The 14,677-nt window shown below is 34.1% G+C and overlaps 3 protein-coding genes across 3 annotated transcripts; 1 reads left to right on the top strand and 2 right to left on the bottom strand.

The window, feature by feature from the left end:
- Positions 1 to 1,314: 1,314 nt before the first annotated feature.
- LOC133321255 (tectonic-like complex member Mks1) lies at positions 1,315 to 2,808 on the bottom strand. The gene has a single exon (XM_061530350.1). It carries the CDS (start codon positions 2,806 to 2,808, stop codon positions 1,315 to 1,317), a length of 1,494 nt encoding a protein of 497 aa, XP_061386334.1.
- A 4,244-nt stretch (positions 2,809 to 7,052) lies between these two features.
- Positions 7,053 to 7,996, bottom strand: LOC133321254 (protein kish-A). Its single transcript, XM_061530348.1, has 3 exons — positions 7,894 to 7,996; positions 7,243 to 7,378; positions 7,053 to 7,171 (listed from the first exon to the last, which is right to left on the bottom strand). Exons 1-3 carry the CDS (start codon positions 7,994 to 7,996, stop codon positions 7,066 to 7,068), a joined length of 345 nt encoding a protein of 114 aa, XP_061386332.1. The 3' UTR covers positions 7,053 to 7,065.
- Positions 7,997 to 9,654: 1,658 nt separating this feature from the next.
- LOC133321253 (U3 small nucleolar RNA-associated protein 15 homolog) lies at positions 9,655 to 11,315 on the top strand. The gene is made up of 2 exons (XM_061530347.1): positions 9,655 to 9,744; positions 9,820 to 11,315. Exons 1-2 carry the CDS (start codon positions 9,655 to 9,657, stop codon positions 11,308 to 11,310), a joined length of 1,581 nt encoding a protein of 526 aa, XP_061386331.1. The 3' UTR covers positions 11,311 to 11,315.
- Positions 11,316 to 14,677: the final 3,362 nt, after the last annotated feature.

The following is a 14,677-nucleotide window of genomic DNA, read 5'->3' as shown; positions in this document are numbered from 1 at the left end:
AAAAATTCCTTTAAAAAATCCACGCCTTGAGAATAGATAATATTCCTCAAAAAATTCCTTTAAAAAATCCACGCCTTGAGAATAGATAATATTCCTCAAAAAATTCCTTTAAAAAATCCACGCCTTGAGAATAGATAATATTCCTCAAAAAATTCCTTTAAAAAATCCACGCCTTGAGAATAGATAATATTCCTCAAAAAATTCCTTTAAAAAATCCACGCCTTGAGAATAATAATATTCCTCAAAAAATTCCTTTAATAGATAATATTCCTCAAAAAATTCCTTTAAAAAATCCACGCCTTGAGAATAGATAATATTCCTCAAAAAATTCCTTTAAAAAATCCACGCCTTGAGAATAGATAATATTCCTCAAAAAATTCCTTTAAAAAATCCACGCCTTGAGAATAGATAATATTCCTCAAAAAATTCCTTTAAAAAATCCACGCATTGAGAATTGTTGATATTCCTCAAAAAATTTGAGAATAGATAATATTCCTCAAAAAATTCCTTTAAAAAATCCACGCCTTGAGAATAGATAATATTCCTCAAAAAATTCCTTTAAAAAATCCACGCCTTGAGAATAGATAATATTCCTCAAAAAATTCCTTTAAAAAATCCACGCCTTGAGAATAGATAATATTCCTCAAAAAATTCCTTTAAAAAATCCACGCCTTGAGAATAGATAATATTCCTCATATTCCTCAAAAAATTCCTTTAAAAAATCCACGCCTTGAGAATAGATAATATTCCTCAAAAAATTCCTTTAAAAAATCCACGCCTTGAGAATAGATAATATTCCTCAAAAAATTCCTTTAAAAAATCCACGCCTTGAGAATAGATAATATTCCTCAAAAAATTCCTTTAAAAAATCCACGCCTTGAGAATAGATAATATTCCTCAAAAAATTCCTTTAAAAAATCCACGCCTTGAGAATAGATAATATTCCTCAAAAAATTCCTTTAAAAAATCCACGCCTTGAGAATAGATAATATTCCTCAAAAAATTCCTTTAAAAAATCCACGCCTTGAGAATAGATAATATTCCTCAAAAAATTCCTTTAAAAAATCCACGCCTTGAGAATAGATAATATTCCTCAAAAAATTCCTTTAAAAAATCCACGCCTTGAGAATAGATAATATTCCTCAAAAAATTCCTTTAAAAAAATCCACGCCTTGAGAATAGATAATATTCCTCAAAAAATTCCTTTAAAAAATCCACGCCTTGAGAATAGATAATATTCCTCAAAAAATTCCTTTATTTTTTTATTTTACGCCTTTTATTTTTTTTTTTTTCATAAAAATATAAATAAATATCCTACTTTAGGGTAATGGCTTCCAGTCTCCTCCTCGCTTCCTTATAGGCCATCATAATATCATCTAAAGTCATGCCACTGGTTCGGCTGGCACATGGATTCAGTAACTCGCAATTACGCTGTGTTAAAGATTGGCAGGATAATTTCAGTTGGCCAGAATTCCGCATGCGAACACCATAACGACAATGGATTTGTCCTACATGCTCCTCTTCCTGCTGCTCCTCCTTAACAAATCGCATATAATCAAATTTCCGTCGACCTCCAATAAAATAACGAGTCAAAGAATCCGCAAATGATTCCGTTGGCACAAGGCATTGTAAGTCCACATTATGTTGAAAGGGTTTCATAAGCCTCAAGGAATAATGACAATAACCTTCGGTACGTTCTCTTAACCATGAATCGATGGATATGATTTCAAAATAAATTCTCAAACACTGAGAGGGATCGAAATGTTCTTCACATAATATCGTCAACTGCCAAGTGTAGCCAATGTGTGTGGTGCCATTACCATTTGCGGAAGCTGAATGTGTTGAGCCCTCCAATAGACCCTCCTCCAGTAAGGTATTCACTGGCAACTTAATTTCATACCGAATGTGAATATTATCATATTCCAAACCGCTCACTTCCTGAAGGGTAAACAAAACCGCACAACGTTGGGTTCTTTTTGGTGGCATTGCGAACTTCTTCGACAACTCATCTTCGTACAACCAATGTGTTGATAATTCGGGTAAGTAGAGGAACTCATCCGCTTCCTTTTTCTGCGGTTTGAGTTTCACCGATATATCCTCAATACCATAGGCATACAAATGACGATAATCAGTATCCAATTCAATATAATATGGCTCAATTTGAAATTGATTAAAATCCGGATAGATGTAGAACAAATTTTGTTTTCCAAACCATTTCATTACCACCAATTGGGTATCTGGTTTAAGGGCAGCATAAATATACATAACCTCACAGGGTTCTATGGAAGCCAACATGTTTTTCGATATAATCGAAGAATCTACATCCGCATCTTTTGGCTTAAAATGATCATCCACCACATAGGAAAATATTATCTTTTGACCACCTTCCACCGGCACTTCATTCACCTCTGGTTTTCCTGCCTTCTTGTGGCGATTCTTCTTCCTTGATAATTTTCCCTTGTCTTTGGCCATTCTTTCCTCTTCCTTTAATTGTTGATGATATTTTCGCTGCTGTTCCGTCATGCAATTCTTTTCATCCTTATAGATTTCCTTTTCCAATTCACTGAAGACTTTTTGCTGCCATTTAAATGTCACCATCGTGGTAGTGGTAGAATCGTCATCTTCTTCGGAAACTCCACTCACGTTGCGGCTTTTCCATGAATCCTGCATTGCTTGCTTATTGTGAAACTCAAATTTGGGTAACTTCAACAAACTGCCAATACTACGAAAATGTATTTTTATTTGCAAATTTTCAATACCATCTTTAACATAATAAATTCCCGAATGTTTTGGATACGAATTGAACATTGTGATTGAAAGTTAAGGTTTTTCTGGTTTAGTTGTTTATTTTAATTTGTTTTGGGTAAAATGTCAAATTGAATACAAAACTAAAATCGAAATCTGTTGTCATGGTAACGGAAATGTCAAGACGTAGGCGACCTCTAGTGGAGTTCAAAGACATAATTTTGGTTTATGTAGTATATGGTAGATGGCGCTATGATCTTTATTTTCCTCAAATAAAATAGACGAGTCCGACTATTTTATTACCCGGCACCAGTTTGTCAAAAATATTACAAAATGCAAAGTTCAAGGTATATTAATGAGGTAACAGTATCAAGCCAGCTGGTGGTAATATTATATGTCACAACATTTCTTTTCTTGAATTCGCCGAAAAAAAAAATAAAATTAAAAATGAAAATTAATGAAGACAATTTCTGAAAACAAAATATATAGGTTATGTATAGGATACCTTCACATAAAAAATTATAAAAATCTATTATCTTGGGACTTTCTATAACGATTTGATGGCGCATTTCACGTAAAAAATTTCCTCATTATATACCGTATAATAAAACGTGTATCAATAATCTAAGGGCGAACGAAGCCTTAATTTTCGAATGAGACCTTCAGAATAGACAATTCATATGATAAGGATATTGATCTAGGAAACCAGAACTGCATCCTGGAGATGTTAAATATTGTTAGAATTCAGTTTCTTCAATTTGGCATTTTGGTTTCTTATTGAATGCAAATTTCCTTGCAAAACTTTCTATGTTCGCTTCCATATAATGATACGTCCCAATTTCAATAATGTGGTTGTAATTTCGAACCTTAGATTTCCACATATGTTGAGTTTGGTATGCTGAGGTGCTACTACCACAGAAAACATATTCAAAATGGGTCCACGTCTTCGTTTCTCCAAAAATGTATTCGTTGTCATCAGTTCCTTAACATTAACGAATCATTTTTATCATTTATGCTTCATAAATTTACGATTTGCAAAAAAACACACAAATTTAAAAATGTAAATAAATATTTTATAAAACTTCACAAATGCTTTGTTCTGATTGGTTGAAAAATAAAAGGCGAATTCATTTTCATTCGCCTTGATAACAATTTTGACATATCATGTTCCCAATTCGCCGATGCGGCTACCTTATATATCTACCTTGGCAAAGTTTGTACTAAATTGGATGTTATGTTCGATCCTTTGTGAGGAAGTTAATAGAAGGAGAGATCCGAAAAGCTCCAAATTTTACTTTGATTCATAAAATATTAGGTTGTGCAAAATTTGGTTCAAATCGCATGATAGTATAAAACTTTCAGCGAAGTATTGCCGAGTGGGCCGAAGAATGAACAAATATCCCTTATATTTGAACTTGAACAATGTTTGGAACAAATAGTTGGATGTGGAAAGTTTATCTTAAGGGAACCCCACCCATTCTCAATTTTAATTTTTCAAAATTTTCAATGGGCTGGTAAATCAATACCAATGCTTGTTAAGGTTTGTAACTTAACACATATATACTTGAAGATTTAAATTAGAAGAAAAATAATTTACAAAAAATTTTTGTTATTGTTTTGTTGTTGTTTTTTGTAATCAAAAAAAAATCCTTATTTTTGATGGCGGGCATGATAACTTCTCACTGAAACATCGGAATTCGTATGAACTAGGATTATTGACTTCGCTTTAAAATTAACAAAATATATATATATTTTTGGAAAATCGCATTTTTTACCAAAACCCAAGTTAAAAAATAAGGAAGATCATCTCCGATTGGCTTTATCCTAGTTCATACGATAGCTATACACTCACAGAGAAACGTGTAAAAATTTGAAGTAGATTGGGTTATTAGTTTTTGAGTTATCGTGCCCGCCATTCGCAAAAAAATGTTTAGAGAAAAACGCGTTTAAAGTTTGAGAAGCCCTTCAGCCGTCACTTGATGCTGACACAATAAATCGGCTCTTCAAGAGTTCTTGAGATTTTCATTTGAAATTTTGTAGGGACATTCTTTAATTAGTGTAGATTCGAATTATATCAACAAAATTTTTGACCCCGAGAATGGGGAGGTCCCCTTAAATGGGTTACACGCTTCGAGAGTTATTATTGTGAGGAAACGGGTGTGACCCAAAGAAACTTAGGGTCAAAAACCCATATTTTAATGATGCACCCTCGTTAGCCATAAGGCTGAGGATATAAAAAGTAATAACATTTTTAAGTTCACCCGGACCAGATTTGGCAACCATCTGACATTTGTTGAACACTCAAAATTCGTAAAATCGGTCAGCACTTTGTATAGGGGTTATGTCAATATATGACAAGAATAATTTCTACGAAGAAATTGTTTTACGCAATAAGAATCGGAATACTGAATTACAGCCATTTCGGTTGGAAATGTCCTTACGTCTTTCAATATAGACAAAATGGAACGTGATCTTTGTGCATATGTTTGTAATACGCAAAAGAAATCGAGATAAACCCGTCTGTCCGTAAAAGTATTTTTGTGAACAAAGTAAGGTCGCATTTATGATCCCATTTGGATGAAATTTGGCACATGTCACATTTCAGATTTTGATTTTATGTAAAAGGTGCATCGAACTCCGAATATTGGTCTGATTAAGACAAAAAGTACGGTCCAGATTTAGATATAGCTCCCATATAAAGTTCGTCCGATTTTATGTAAATGGTGCACCATACTGCCAATATTGGTCCGATTGAGATAAAATTTTGCATAGAGTACTGAATTGGGCCCTGATTGATGTATGCGAAATGTTGTTGAAATAGGTTGAGATTTAGATATAGCTCCCATCAGGGACGTACGCAGGGGGGCGGCCCGGGGGGCCCGGCCCCCCCCCCCCGAAATGAATTTTTTTCACAGTAAATTTATGTTTGCAACAGCGAATTTTTCCATTTTGTACTCGAACCTAGAATAACGTGTATTAGATTTTGTGTAGAGATAAATTTTGGATAGCGCACTGTTAAGGCATACCAAATGGTGGATGCCACGGTTGCTAATACGTCCATTTATATATGTATAGATATATGTAAAATCAGCGATCACCGCGTCGATAAAAGAGAGCTGTCATGGTCTTCATTTCACCTTCCTGGCTTTTATAGTATCTGAACCATAAACACCGTTCACATTTTGCATTTCGCCTTTGTCTGATTAAAGGCAAAATTTCTAATCACACATTTTGATAATATTAATTATTCCTATCATATGTGCATATTTGCTCCAGATCGTTTGGTCAATTATAAAGAGTGCAAAGGAATGTGCTGGTGTTAGTTAATACACGAATTGTAAAAGCTCAATTCTAGACCCAGATTACAACAATATATTTTTTTCGGAAGCCCTTATTTCGTACATAGTTCCGTATATTCAATGGGTATAATATTTTATGGCGGTTACATACCTACCAAAGTTCGGAATTTTTTATTTAAAAGGCGATTATGTCGCTTAGCCGGTGTAGGCATCTATCCATGAGAAAATAACTTAATAACTATGAGAGGCCAACAACCCACAAAAAGGTTTTTATTTTAAAATAAAATTCTGTTGCGTATCCTCTGTATGCACTGTCAAATGGAGATAGTCTTAAATTCCGTGCCGAAGAATTTCCATCCATTTATATTTCAAATCAGTTTCCCAACGGAATTTTGGTGGAATATATATCTGGAAGTAAGGTAGTTCTCAAGGAAAAGGTTATATCTTTCTAATCTGGGCCCTGCGGTAACAATTTCAAAACTAAACTTTACGTGTCATTGATATTTCATTCTTCACCGATAGGATATTGATCCACTGGTATCATAAGTTAATCCACTATTTTAGTTGTGAAGTTGGCATTCTCGCTTATCAGTATTTACATACAACTTACATTTGCAGTATTCCGACCAAGACTTCCAACCATTTGAACTGTCAAGAAATATAGTCCTCGTCTACTTCCTATTGTGTAATTTCAAATTTCTCTTGTTTGCTAAATTTGCTGTAGATATAGCAAAACTTTTCCAGTCCAAACAACACCGTACTTCTATGTTGCTCAGCCCACCGAAAAGAAGTAGCTTACAAATTGTCTTAAAAAATAATGTATTTACATACACACTCATACATATATGGAGAGGATTAATTCTACAAAAAACAAGGAAATGCAAAATTGTTCAATTAACCGAAAAAAACCAACACTGGAGTGGATAATTATTATAAAAAATAAAATCACTCATAGCCTTCAAATCTGTGGGTACAAGTCCATGGAGTAACTGCTGCTGATGCTGCCATCACAAAATATCAATCACGTCCAAAATAGCAGCGATGCTGCCATGATAATACACGCCACCGCCACGTATGGTGATTTTCGTTCACCTATCCGTGCCAGTTTCCAGAAAACACCCAATAGCCTGTGGACCAAAAAAGGATACAATAGTGAATTATATAGCTGAACCTTGTTTTAAAAATAAATTTTACCCACCCGGTCTTGTTACGGTCAATGATACTGGGGAATAGAGAGCGTAGATACGCACAGGTGCAAATCATCAATAAAATTACCGACAGCAGACTTTGGAAATTGAAGAGAGCACTCTGTAAATACAATTTATTGTGTGATACTTGGATAATGGAGAAAAATATTTACCATTTTTGTTGTGTTTTTATATTGAAAAAAATAGAAATTGAAACTTGATTCTATTTGAAGGATGACGTGCCCAACAAGATGTTGATGTTTTGTTGTGATTTGTCAAAATTGAAGAATCATTCACAATAGCGAGTTGGGCTGATAAATAAGAAGGCAGAATAGTTGCCACATGAATACTTAAATGCAATATTGGCATACCAAAACAAATTGTGTGGAAAATATGGTGTTGTAAAAACGTATTGGAAGAAGTCTAGCTAAGAGCCCGATCTTTTAAATTTTTACAACAGATAACTTTGATAACAACGATATATATTTTTTCTTGCCGAAATCCATATTTCCGGAGATATGGTCCTTTAATGTTCTTTGTATTTTCCCCTGCTTTTTAAAATTATCCAAGGCAATATTGGTATCAATTTAATGTATTTTAAATCAAATAACTAGTTTTGTGGATGGCTGGTCATCGACTGGGTATTAAAGACTTTATCCTACGGGCAGAACCAACACAGGCTACTTTCTTTAAAATATAATTCTTATTCTGAGTAACTGGCCTTCGGCTGGAGATTTCAGATTTTCCAATATGAAAAGATGCCATCATCGGCTACGCTACAGAATTTTCTTTCAAATAGAATATTTTCGAAGGATGGGCTGTCTTCGTCCATCCCAAAAATATCATAAAAACCTATATATTTTATTTCAGATTTGAGTTAAATCGATATTGCAGCCTTTTCCAGACTGATATATTATATTATGAGAGCACCCGTGACTATATATATATATTGTTAGCTTATGGGCCCTTAAATCAACCAATCCCTGGACTAAAATTTCAAAAATTAATCGCTGCCATTTGGCATTTCGTATAGATGTCCTCGCAGATAATAGCATAACATTCTTTTGACAAGGCCCATTCCTACAAAAAGCCTAAGGTGGTTTTGAAGATGAAGATCGAAATGGCTGTAATTTGACATTTTGGTTTAATTAAGTGACCTCTTCACATACCATTCTGAAATCTATACAAAATTGCATGTCAATCTGGCAGACTTGAATTTTTGGTGTAACATTTGTATGAAATCCGGCCAAAATTATATGGAAATATATGTAAATCTGAACCGATTTCAACAAAATTTTATCTAAATCGGAGTTCGGTGTACCAAATGTTGTGTCAATCGGCCAAATATTGGGAGTTTGTTGCACAATTTAGATAAAATCGGACGAAAATGTATATGGGAGCAATATCTAAATCTGAACCGTTTGGGAGTTTGGTGCACAATTTAGATAAAATCGAACGAAAATATATATGGGAACTATATCTAAATCTGAACCGATTTTAACAAAATTTCGCATGGATCAATCTGCACCTAATTCAGTTCGCTGTGCAAAATTGTGTCTTAATCGGACAAACATTGGTGATTTGGTGCACCATTTAGAAAAAATCAAACGAAAATATATGTGGGAGCAATTTGAACCGATTTTCTTAAGTTTCTATAGGGTTCGTCTTTGTGCAAAATAAATGAGTTCTGTCAAATTTCATTCAATTCGGATTATAAATTATAATTGTTTACAATTTAACATGGACAGACGGACGGACGATTTATGCATATCGACTCAGAAAGAAATGCATATTCTCAAAAGAAACTATGTGTCTATCTCGTTTCCTTTTGCCTGTTACAAACATATGCACCCCGTACCACAGTGTGGTGAAGGGTATAAAAATGGGTTACCGGTTGCAAATATTTTACATCGCTATTTAATAGTACGTTTACATTTAACCGGATTTCGTTAACCCAATGGGTTTCAATTGTCAATTCCTTTGCATATATGTCAAATAAATCGTCATAAAGTATATGTCGTTTAACAGCGCTGTTCAAAGGAGTCCCCTTCCTCCAATACATTACTTCTCTGTGATTCTCTCTAGTACCAATGGATCTTTCTCTATAGATAGTGAAGGTTTCTCCTTACACCTCTCGCAATTATAAAATAATTCTTATTTATTGTAAAATGTAAAATATCTAATTTTGAAATTCCAAAATTCCCTTCCCTTTTGAGAAAATACCAGCAAGCGTAAAACGCACCCGCGTTAACATTCTCTGTCAATGTAATGAAATACAACACTGTTATTGTTTTGTTGACAGCACGTGTAGTCGATAAATGTCAAAACATTGGCAGCAAGCTGCTGGATTTTTTAGAGGAATTGGTTTTTATTTGTATTTCATTTAAATATTTTAATTTTTTAAGTAAAAAAACCCAACAAAAATGACCAGTTTTAAACCCTTAAATGTCAAGAAGTATCCCAAAACTGGACAGGTGGTTACACCGGACACAGAATACTGGAAAAGATTGAGTGTAAGTTTGTTTTTGTAACTCTCCTAGTGTATAAAATTATCTTAACAATTCTCAATTTCATTCCCTTTAAATTAGGTTCCCACATTGGCCAAGGAGTTTGGTGCCATCGATTATATTGATTTTTCACCCATTGAACCACACTACTTTGCCGTGACCTGTTCCGTGAGGGTGCAAATCTACAATCCCATAACGAAATTAGTTGTCAAGAATTTGTCACGTTTTCAAGAGACAGCCTATGGTGGAACCTTCCGACAAGATGGACGTCTGTTGGTGGCTGGTGATGAACAGGGTCTGGTGAAGTTGTTCGATACTTCAAGTAAAAATGTGCTGCGTCTATTCAAGGGTCATAAAGCGCCGGTGCATAGAGTCAATTTCACATCGGACCTGTTGCATATTGCCAGTTTTTCAGATGATAAAACGGTAAAACTATGGGATGTGGCCAGCGAAAAATCGATTCACACATTCGCCTCCCATGATGACTATATACGAGCTGGTACAGTAAATCCAGTCTCTGCCGATGTTATTGTTTCCGGAGGTTATGATGGTAAAATTAATTTGTACGATACACGTACCAAAGAAGTTACTATGACTGTGGATCATGGCAGTCCGGTGGAGTCATTGCTTTTCCTACCAACTGGTGGTATTTTCATTAGTGCTGGTGGCACGGAAGTTCGTGTTTGGGATGCTTTTGCTGGCTGCCGTCTTTTGACAAAACTTTCGCAACATCATAAAACCGTTACCTGTTTACGTTTGGGTTCCAATGGAAAACGTATCCTCTCCGGAGGTTTAGATCGTCATGTCAAAATTTACGATGTATCTACATATCAAACAGTCCATACCCTAGATTATCCCAATGCTGTGTTGAGTTTGGGTGTTGCTCCCAACGATCAAACTGTGGTGGCCGGTATGGTTGATGGCCTGATTTCTATACAAAATATGGAAGCTCCTGCCCGTCCCAAACAAGCGAAATCACGTCGTAAGGCAAACATTATTTCTGCCAAACCCGATATTGCTGTAGATCATCAGATTACCGAAGAACAGAGACTACGTCTGGAGAAATACGATAGACATTTGAAACGTTATGAATATAGTAAATGTTTGGATTCGGTTATGGGTCGTGGCTTGTCAACAAAATCTCCGGAAATAATTGTGAGTGTTATGCAAGAATTGATACACCGTAAGGGTTTGAATCGCGCACTGGCGCCGCGTGATGATGCATCATTGTGTCAAATTATCGGTTTCATCTGCCGTTATATTAGTGAACATCGTTTTATGCGTGTTCTCATCGATGTAGCTACCACACTACTCGATGTCTACGAAGATAAGATACACACATTTACCGGTACTGTGGGTAAAAAGTTCCTAGAATTGTCATATGTTTTGGAACGTGAAGTGGCAATAACCTACGATCTATTGGAATTGCAAGGCTCTTTGGAATTGCTGACGGCTGCCGCTGATGTCTCCAATAATCAAGATGATGTCATACATTTTGTTCAGGATACAAATAGAACGTCCAATTTGAAACAATCCGTAATGGCTAAGGAATCATCGGTAGTTACGGTATAAAATTTTAATTAGAGAAAAGAATAAACAAATAATCCTAATTTTGTTTAACGTAATTAAATGATATAATATGTATGTATTTAGATATAAGTTTTGTTATAGAATAAAAAATAAGAGTTTTACACTAAAATAATTCTAATTTTGATTTCTTTTGATCTTCAAATTTTGTATGCGAAGAAAAAAAGTAAGAATCTTGAATTTTTGTCTGTGGCTTAGTATAGCTGCGTAGTTGTATGATAAGCCTGGGTTTGTTTTAATATGCACCAGGAAAAGGGTACTACAATTTATTCAAAATGAAAATGGGACTGACTGTTATTGATTTGGAAAGGAAAGAAAGTGGAGAGGAAAGGATTTGTGGCATCTCACATTAAAAGTGTACCAATTATTATTTGTAATTGTCTAAGGTTGAAAAAAATAGAATTAGGAGATGCTTATTTCCAAAAATGCACTAAAATGGAAAAAAAATGGTATTAACCCTGAGCGAAAACGATCAAAGAGCGGTGAAGTACCTCAAACGGTGGCCAAACCAGGTCTAACGGCCAGAAAGGTTCTGATATGCTTTTGGTGAGACTGGAAGGGAATTATTTATTATGAGCTGCTTTCATATGGCCAAACGCTAAATTCTGACCTCTACAGTCAACAACTGGATAGTTTGAAGATATCAATTGACCAGACACTGCCAGAATTTGCCAACAGGAGAGGACAACGCTAGGCCACACACATATACAGTGACTCGCCAGAAACTTCGGGAGCTTGGTTGGGAAGTTTATCAGAGATTATCATCTTTTTCTTGCATTACAAAATTTTTTTAATGATAAAAAATTGGTTTCTATGTAGAATTGTGAAAATCGACTACTAGAGTTTTTTCAAATAGAGAGTAGGACTTTTATGAGAGGGCATTATGAAGTTACCATATTTGGCTAATATATATAATAATGAAACTTGTAATGAGAGTTGTTGTTCGTTTAGGGATAAGGTTAAAATATAGGTTTGAAAAGTTCTAAATGGTTGTAATTTTAAAGCAAGGGTAGTAAATCCTAAATTTTGATAAGGTATTTTGATAAGTATGTGGTGTTGAGACAAAGGTATGGTTTTTGGAAATAAAATTAGCACTTAGTTCCAATTCTTTCGCCCAAAGCAATTTCTAGAAATTTCAAACAGAACTTGATGTGGTTCTTTGTAAAACTGTTATTTAACTGTACGGAAATTTTACCAATTATTGACAAGATAATGTCTTGGAATGGTGTAAACGACAGCTCTTTTGAGCAATAATACAATGTGGATAAGTGGAAAGTATCACTCGAAAACTTAATTGCGGTACTTGCTACTGTGACATAATATGAATCATAGAAGTAACTCCGACATATGCCCAAAATATTGAAAAATGGGCGTGTCTATGATTATCGAAAAGGTTATAATTTTCGTACCATTGGTATTTGATAGACGAATAAAGTATAGGAAATGGTATTTAGGATTAGATGGATTTTGATTGCTAAAAAATCGCAAACGAAGTTCCAACGACTGGCTGGTATTTTATGAATATGAATCATGGGAGTACATCCGGCATAACCAAAATTGGTGGAAAGAATGACAAATAATTCTGGAGTGTCTACGAATATAGAAATGGTTATAACCTGAAATATTGTAAAGGGCTCTTTATTATGGGTCAAGATAATAGAAGTTGGACTCCAAAGTTCGAAACGATAGCTCTTTTAAGACTGTAATAGGGAAACAAGTAAAATGTGTTAGTCTCTGTATATACCGTCAGCTAATGTTTTGCGGAGGTATACGGATTTATACACAGTTTTTATTATTTGCTGTATATAAGGTATATATATATATATATGTTTTTGTTAAAAAGTTGACTATCTATGGAAAGTTACCAGAACAAGAGGCTGTCCTATAGACCCCATCTCCGGATTTAAATTATATTACAATGTACAAACAATAGATTAAAAAAGATGACCCTTTGTGGGATGGTAATAGAATTTCAAAGGTACCAGATGAAGTGGATGGATATTTGAGTTGGTAAAAATTCAACAATGTGCAAAGTTTGGGTCAATCGGATATTCAATTTTTTTAATATTTAATTAAAAAACTGAAAATATTGACACTTTGTGGGGGAGCTACTAAAAGGAGTGAACTTGATTCTCATCTTCGGACTTGATTGGTGAAAATATTATGATGTGTAAAGTTTGGGCCAAATCGTGTAAAGTTTGGGCCAACCGAATGTTGCCCACAGGCAACAAATTATTTCAGAGCTTATAGTTAATACGTCAGAGCTTATAGTTAATACGTGAGCTGATTATGGACGACACATATCAAAAGAAAAATATAAAAAATTCAAATTTTTGGTCAAGTCATACGCTTTTCAATACATAGATGACTGCCCAAATATGTACAATACCAATTTGTGTATACAGTCCAAATAATTTATTTGTATTCGAAATGTGTGAATTGTTGTTGGGTATTATAAAAAAACCTCAGGAATAATTAAAAGTGATTTTTTTGTCGATATTGCATTAGCTTTTGTTGATATTGGACTATTATTTTTCGGAAAGAACGTACGGTATCACCCGAATGCAGGGATGTAGCGACGTCAAATGTTGTTTATATCCTACTTAGGATAGCTGCATTTGTGTACAAAAAATTGTTCTTTTGTCACAGAAAAAATTCGGGGCTCAAAGGGTTAATATTGGATTTATAAGAAGCAATGCGCTGATAAGTCTCACAATATACCGAGGTGTTCACGTCGTTAAAACATTAACTGTGGTAAAAATTTTTTTGATCAGCCCTCGATTTGTTGGAAGTTTTTTTTTTAATTTTTTTTTTCCAATTCAGAACACTTAGATATACTGCACTTAAGAGATTTAGTGTGAAAATAGAAAATTATTTCATGCAATTTTTCCATAAATAACGGTTTTTATAAAAAACGTCGCCTTTGATGTGACCACATATTTAAAACATTGTGTGATTTTTTTCTTTACTGCATTTTTTTGAAATAATTTAAAAAAACTCCTTACTTTCGTTAAATTATGTTAAATTATGTAAAATCATTTACAGATAAAAAATTTAAAAAATCTGTAAAATCTATCAAATTTGGCAACAAATTGTACAGTACACCCAACATTCGAAAAAACCCTTATTATAGAAAATGAAGGTCCGAATGTACCAGAAATTACTGGAATTAGTAGAAAACAATAAATAATTAAAATATATAAATATTTGAAATAAAAACTCAAAAAATTGGAATTAACCTAAAGTAACGATTCAATTTCGATATTCCTTATTGAAGAAGGCCGGAATATTTTTGCAGTATGTGAGAAAATATCGATTGATATTGGCATTTATTATATCAAATCGATTGTTC

The sequence above is a fragment of the Musca vetustissima genome, unplaced genomic scaffold, assembly GCF_032173495.1.
Source record: "Musca vetustissima isolate MV318-11 ecotype Yass unplaced genomic scaffold, APGP_CSIRO_Mvet_v1 utg517000, whole genome shotgun sequence".
Taxonomy (NCBI): domain Eukaryota; kingdom Metazoa; phylum Arthropoda; class Insecta; order Diptera; family Muscidae; genus Musca; species Musca vetustissima.
This window is presented reverse-complemented; position numbering and strand designations above follow the sequence as displayed.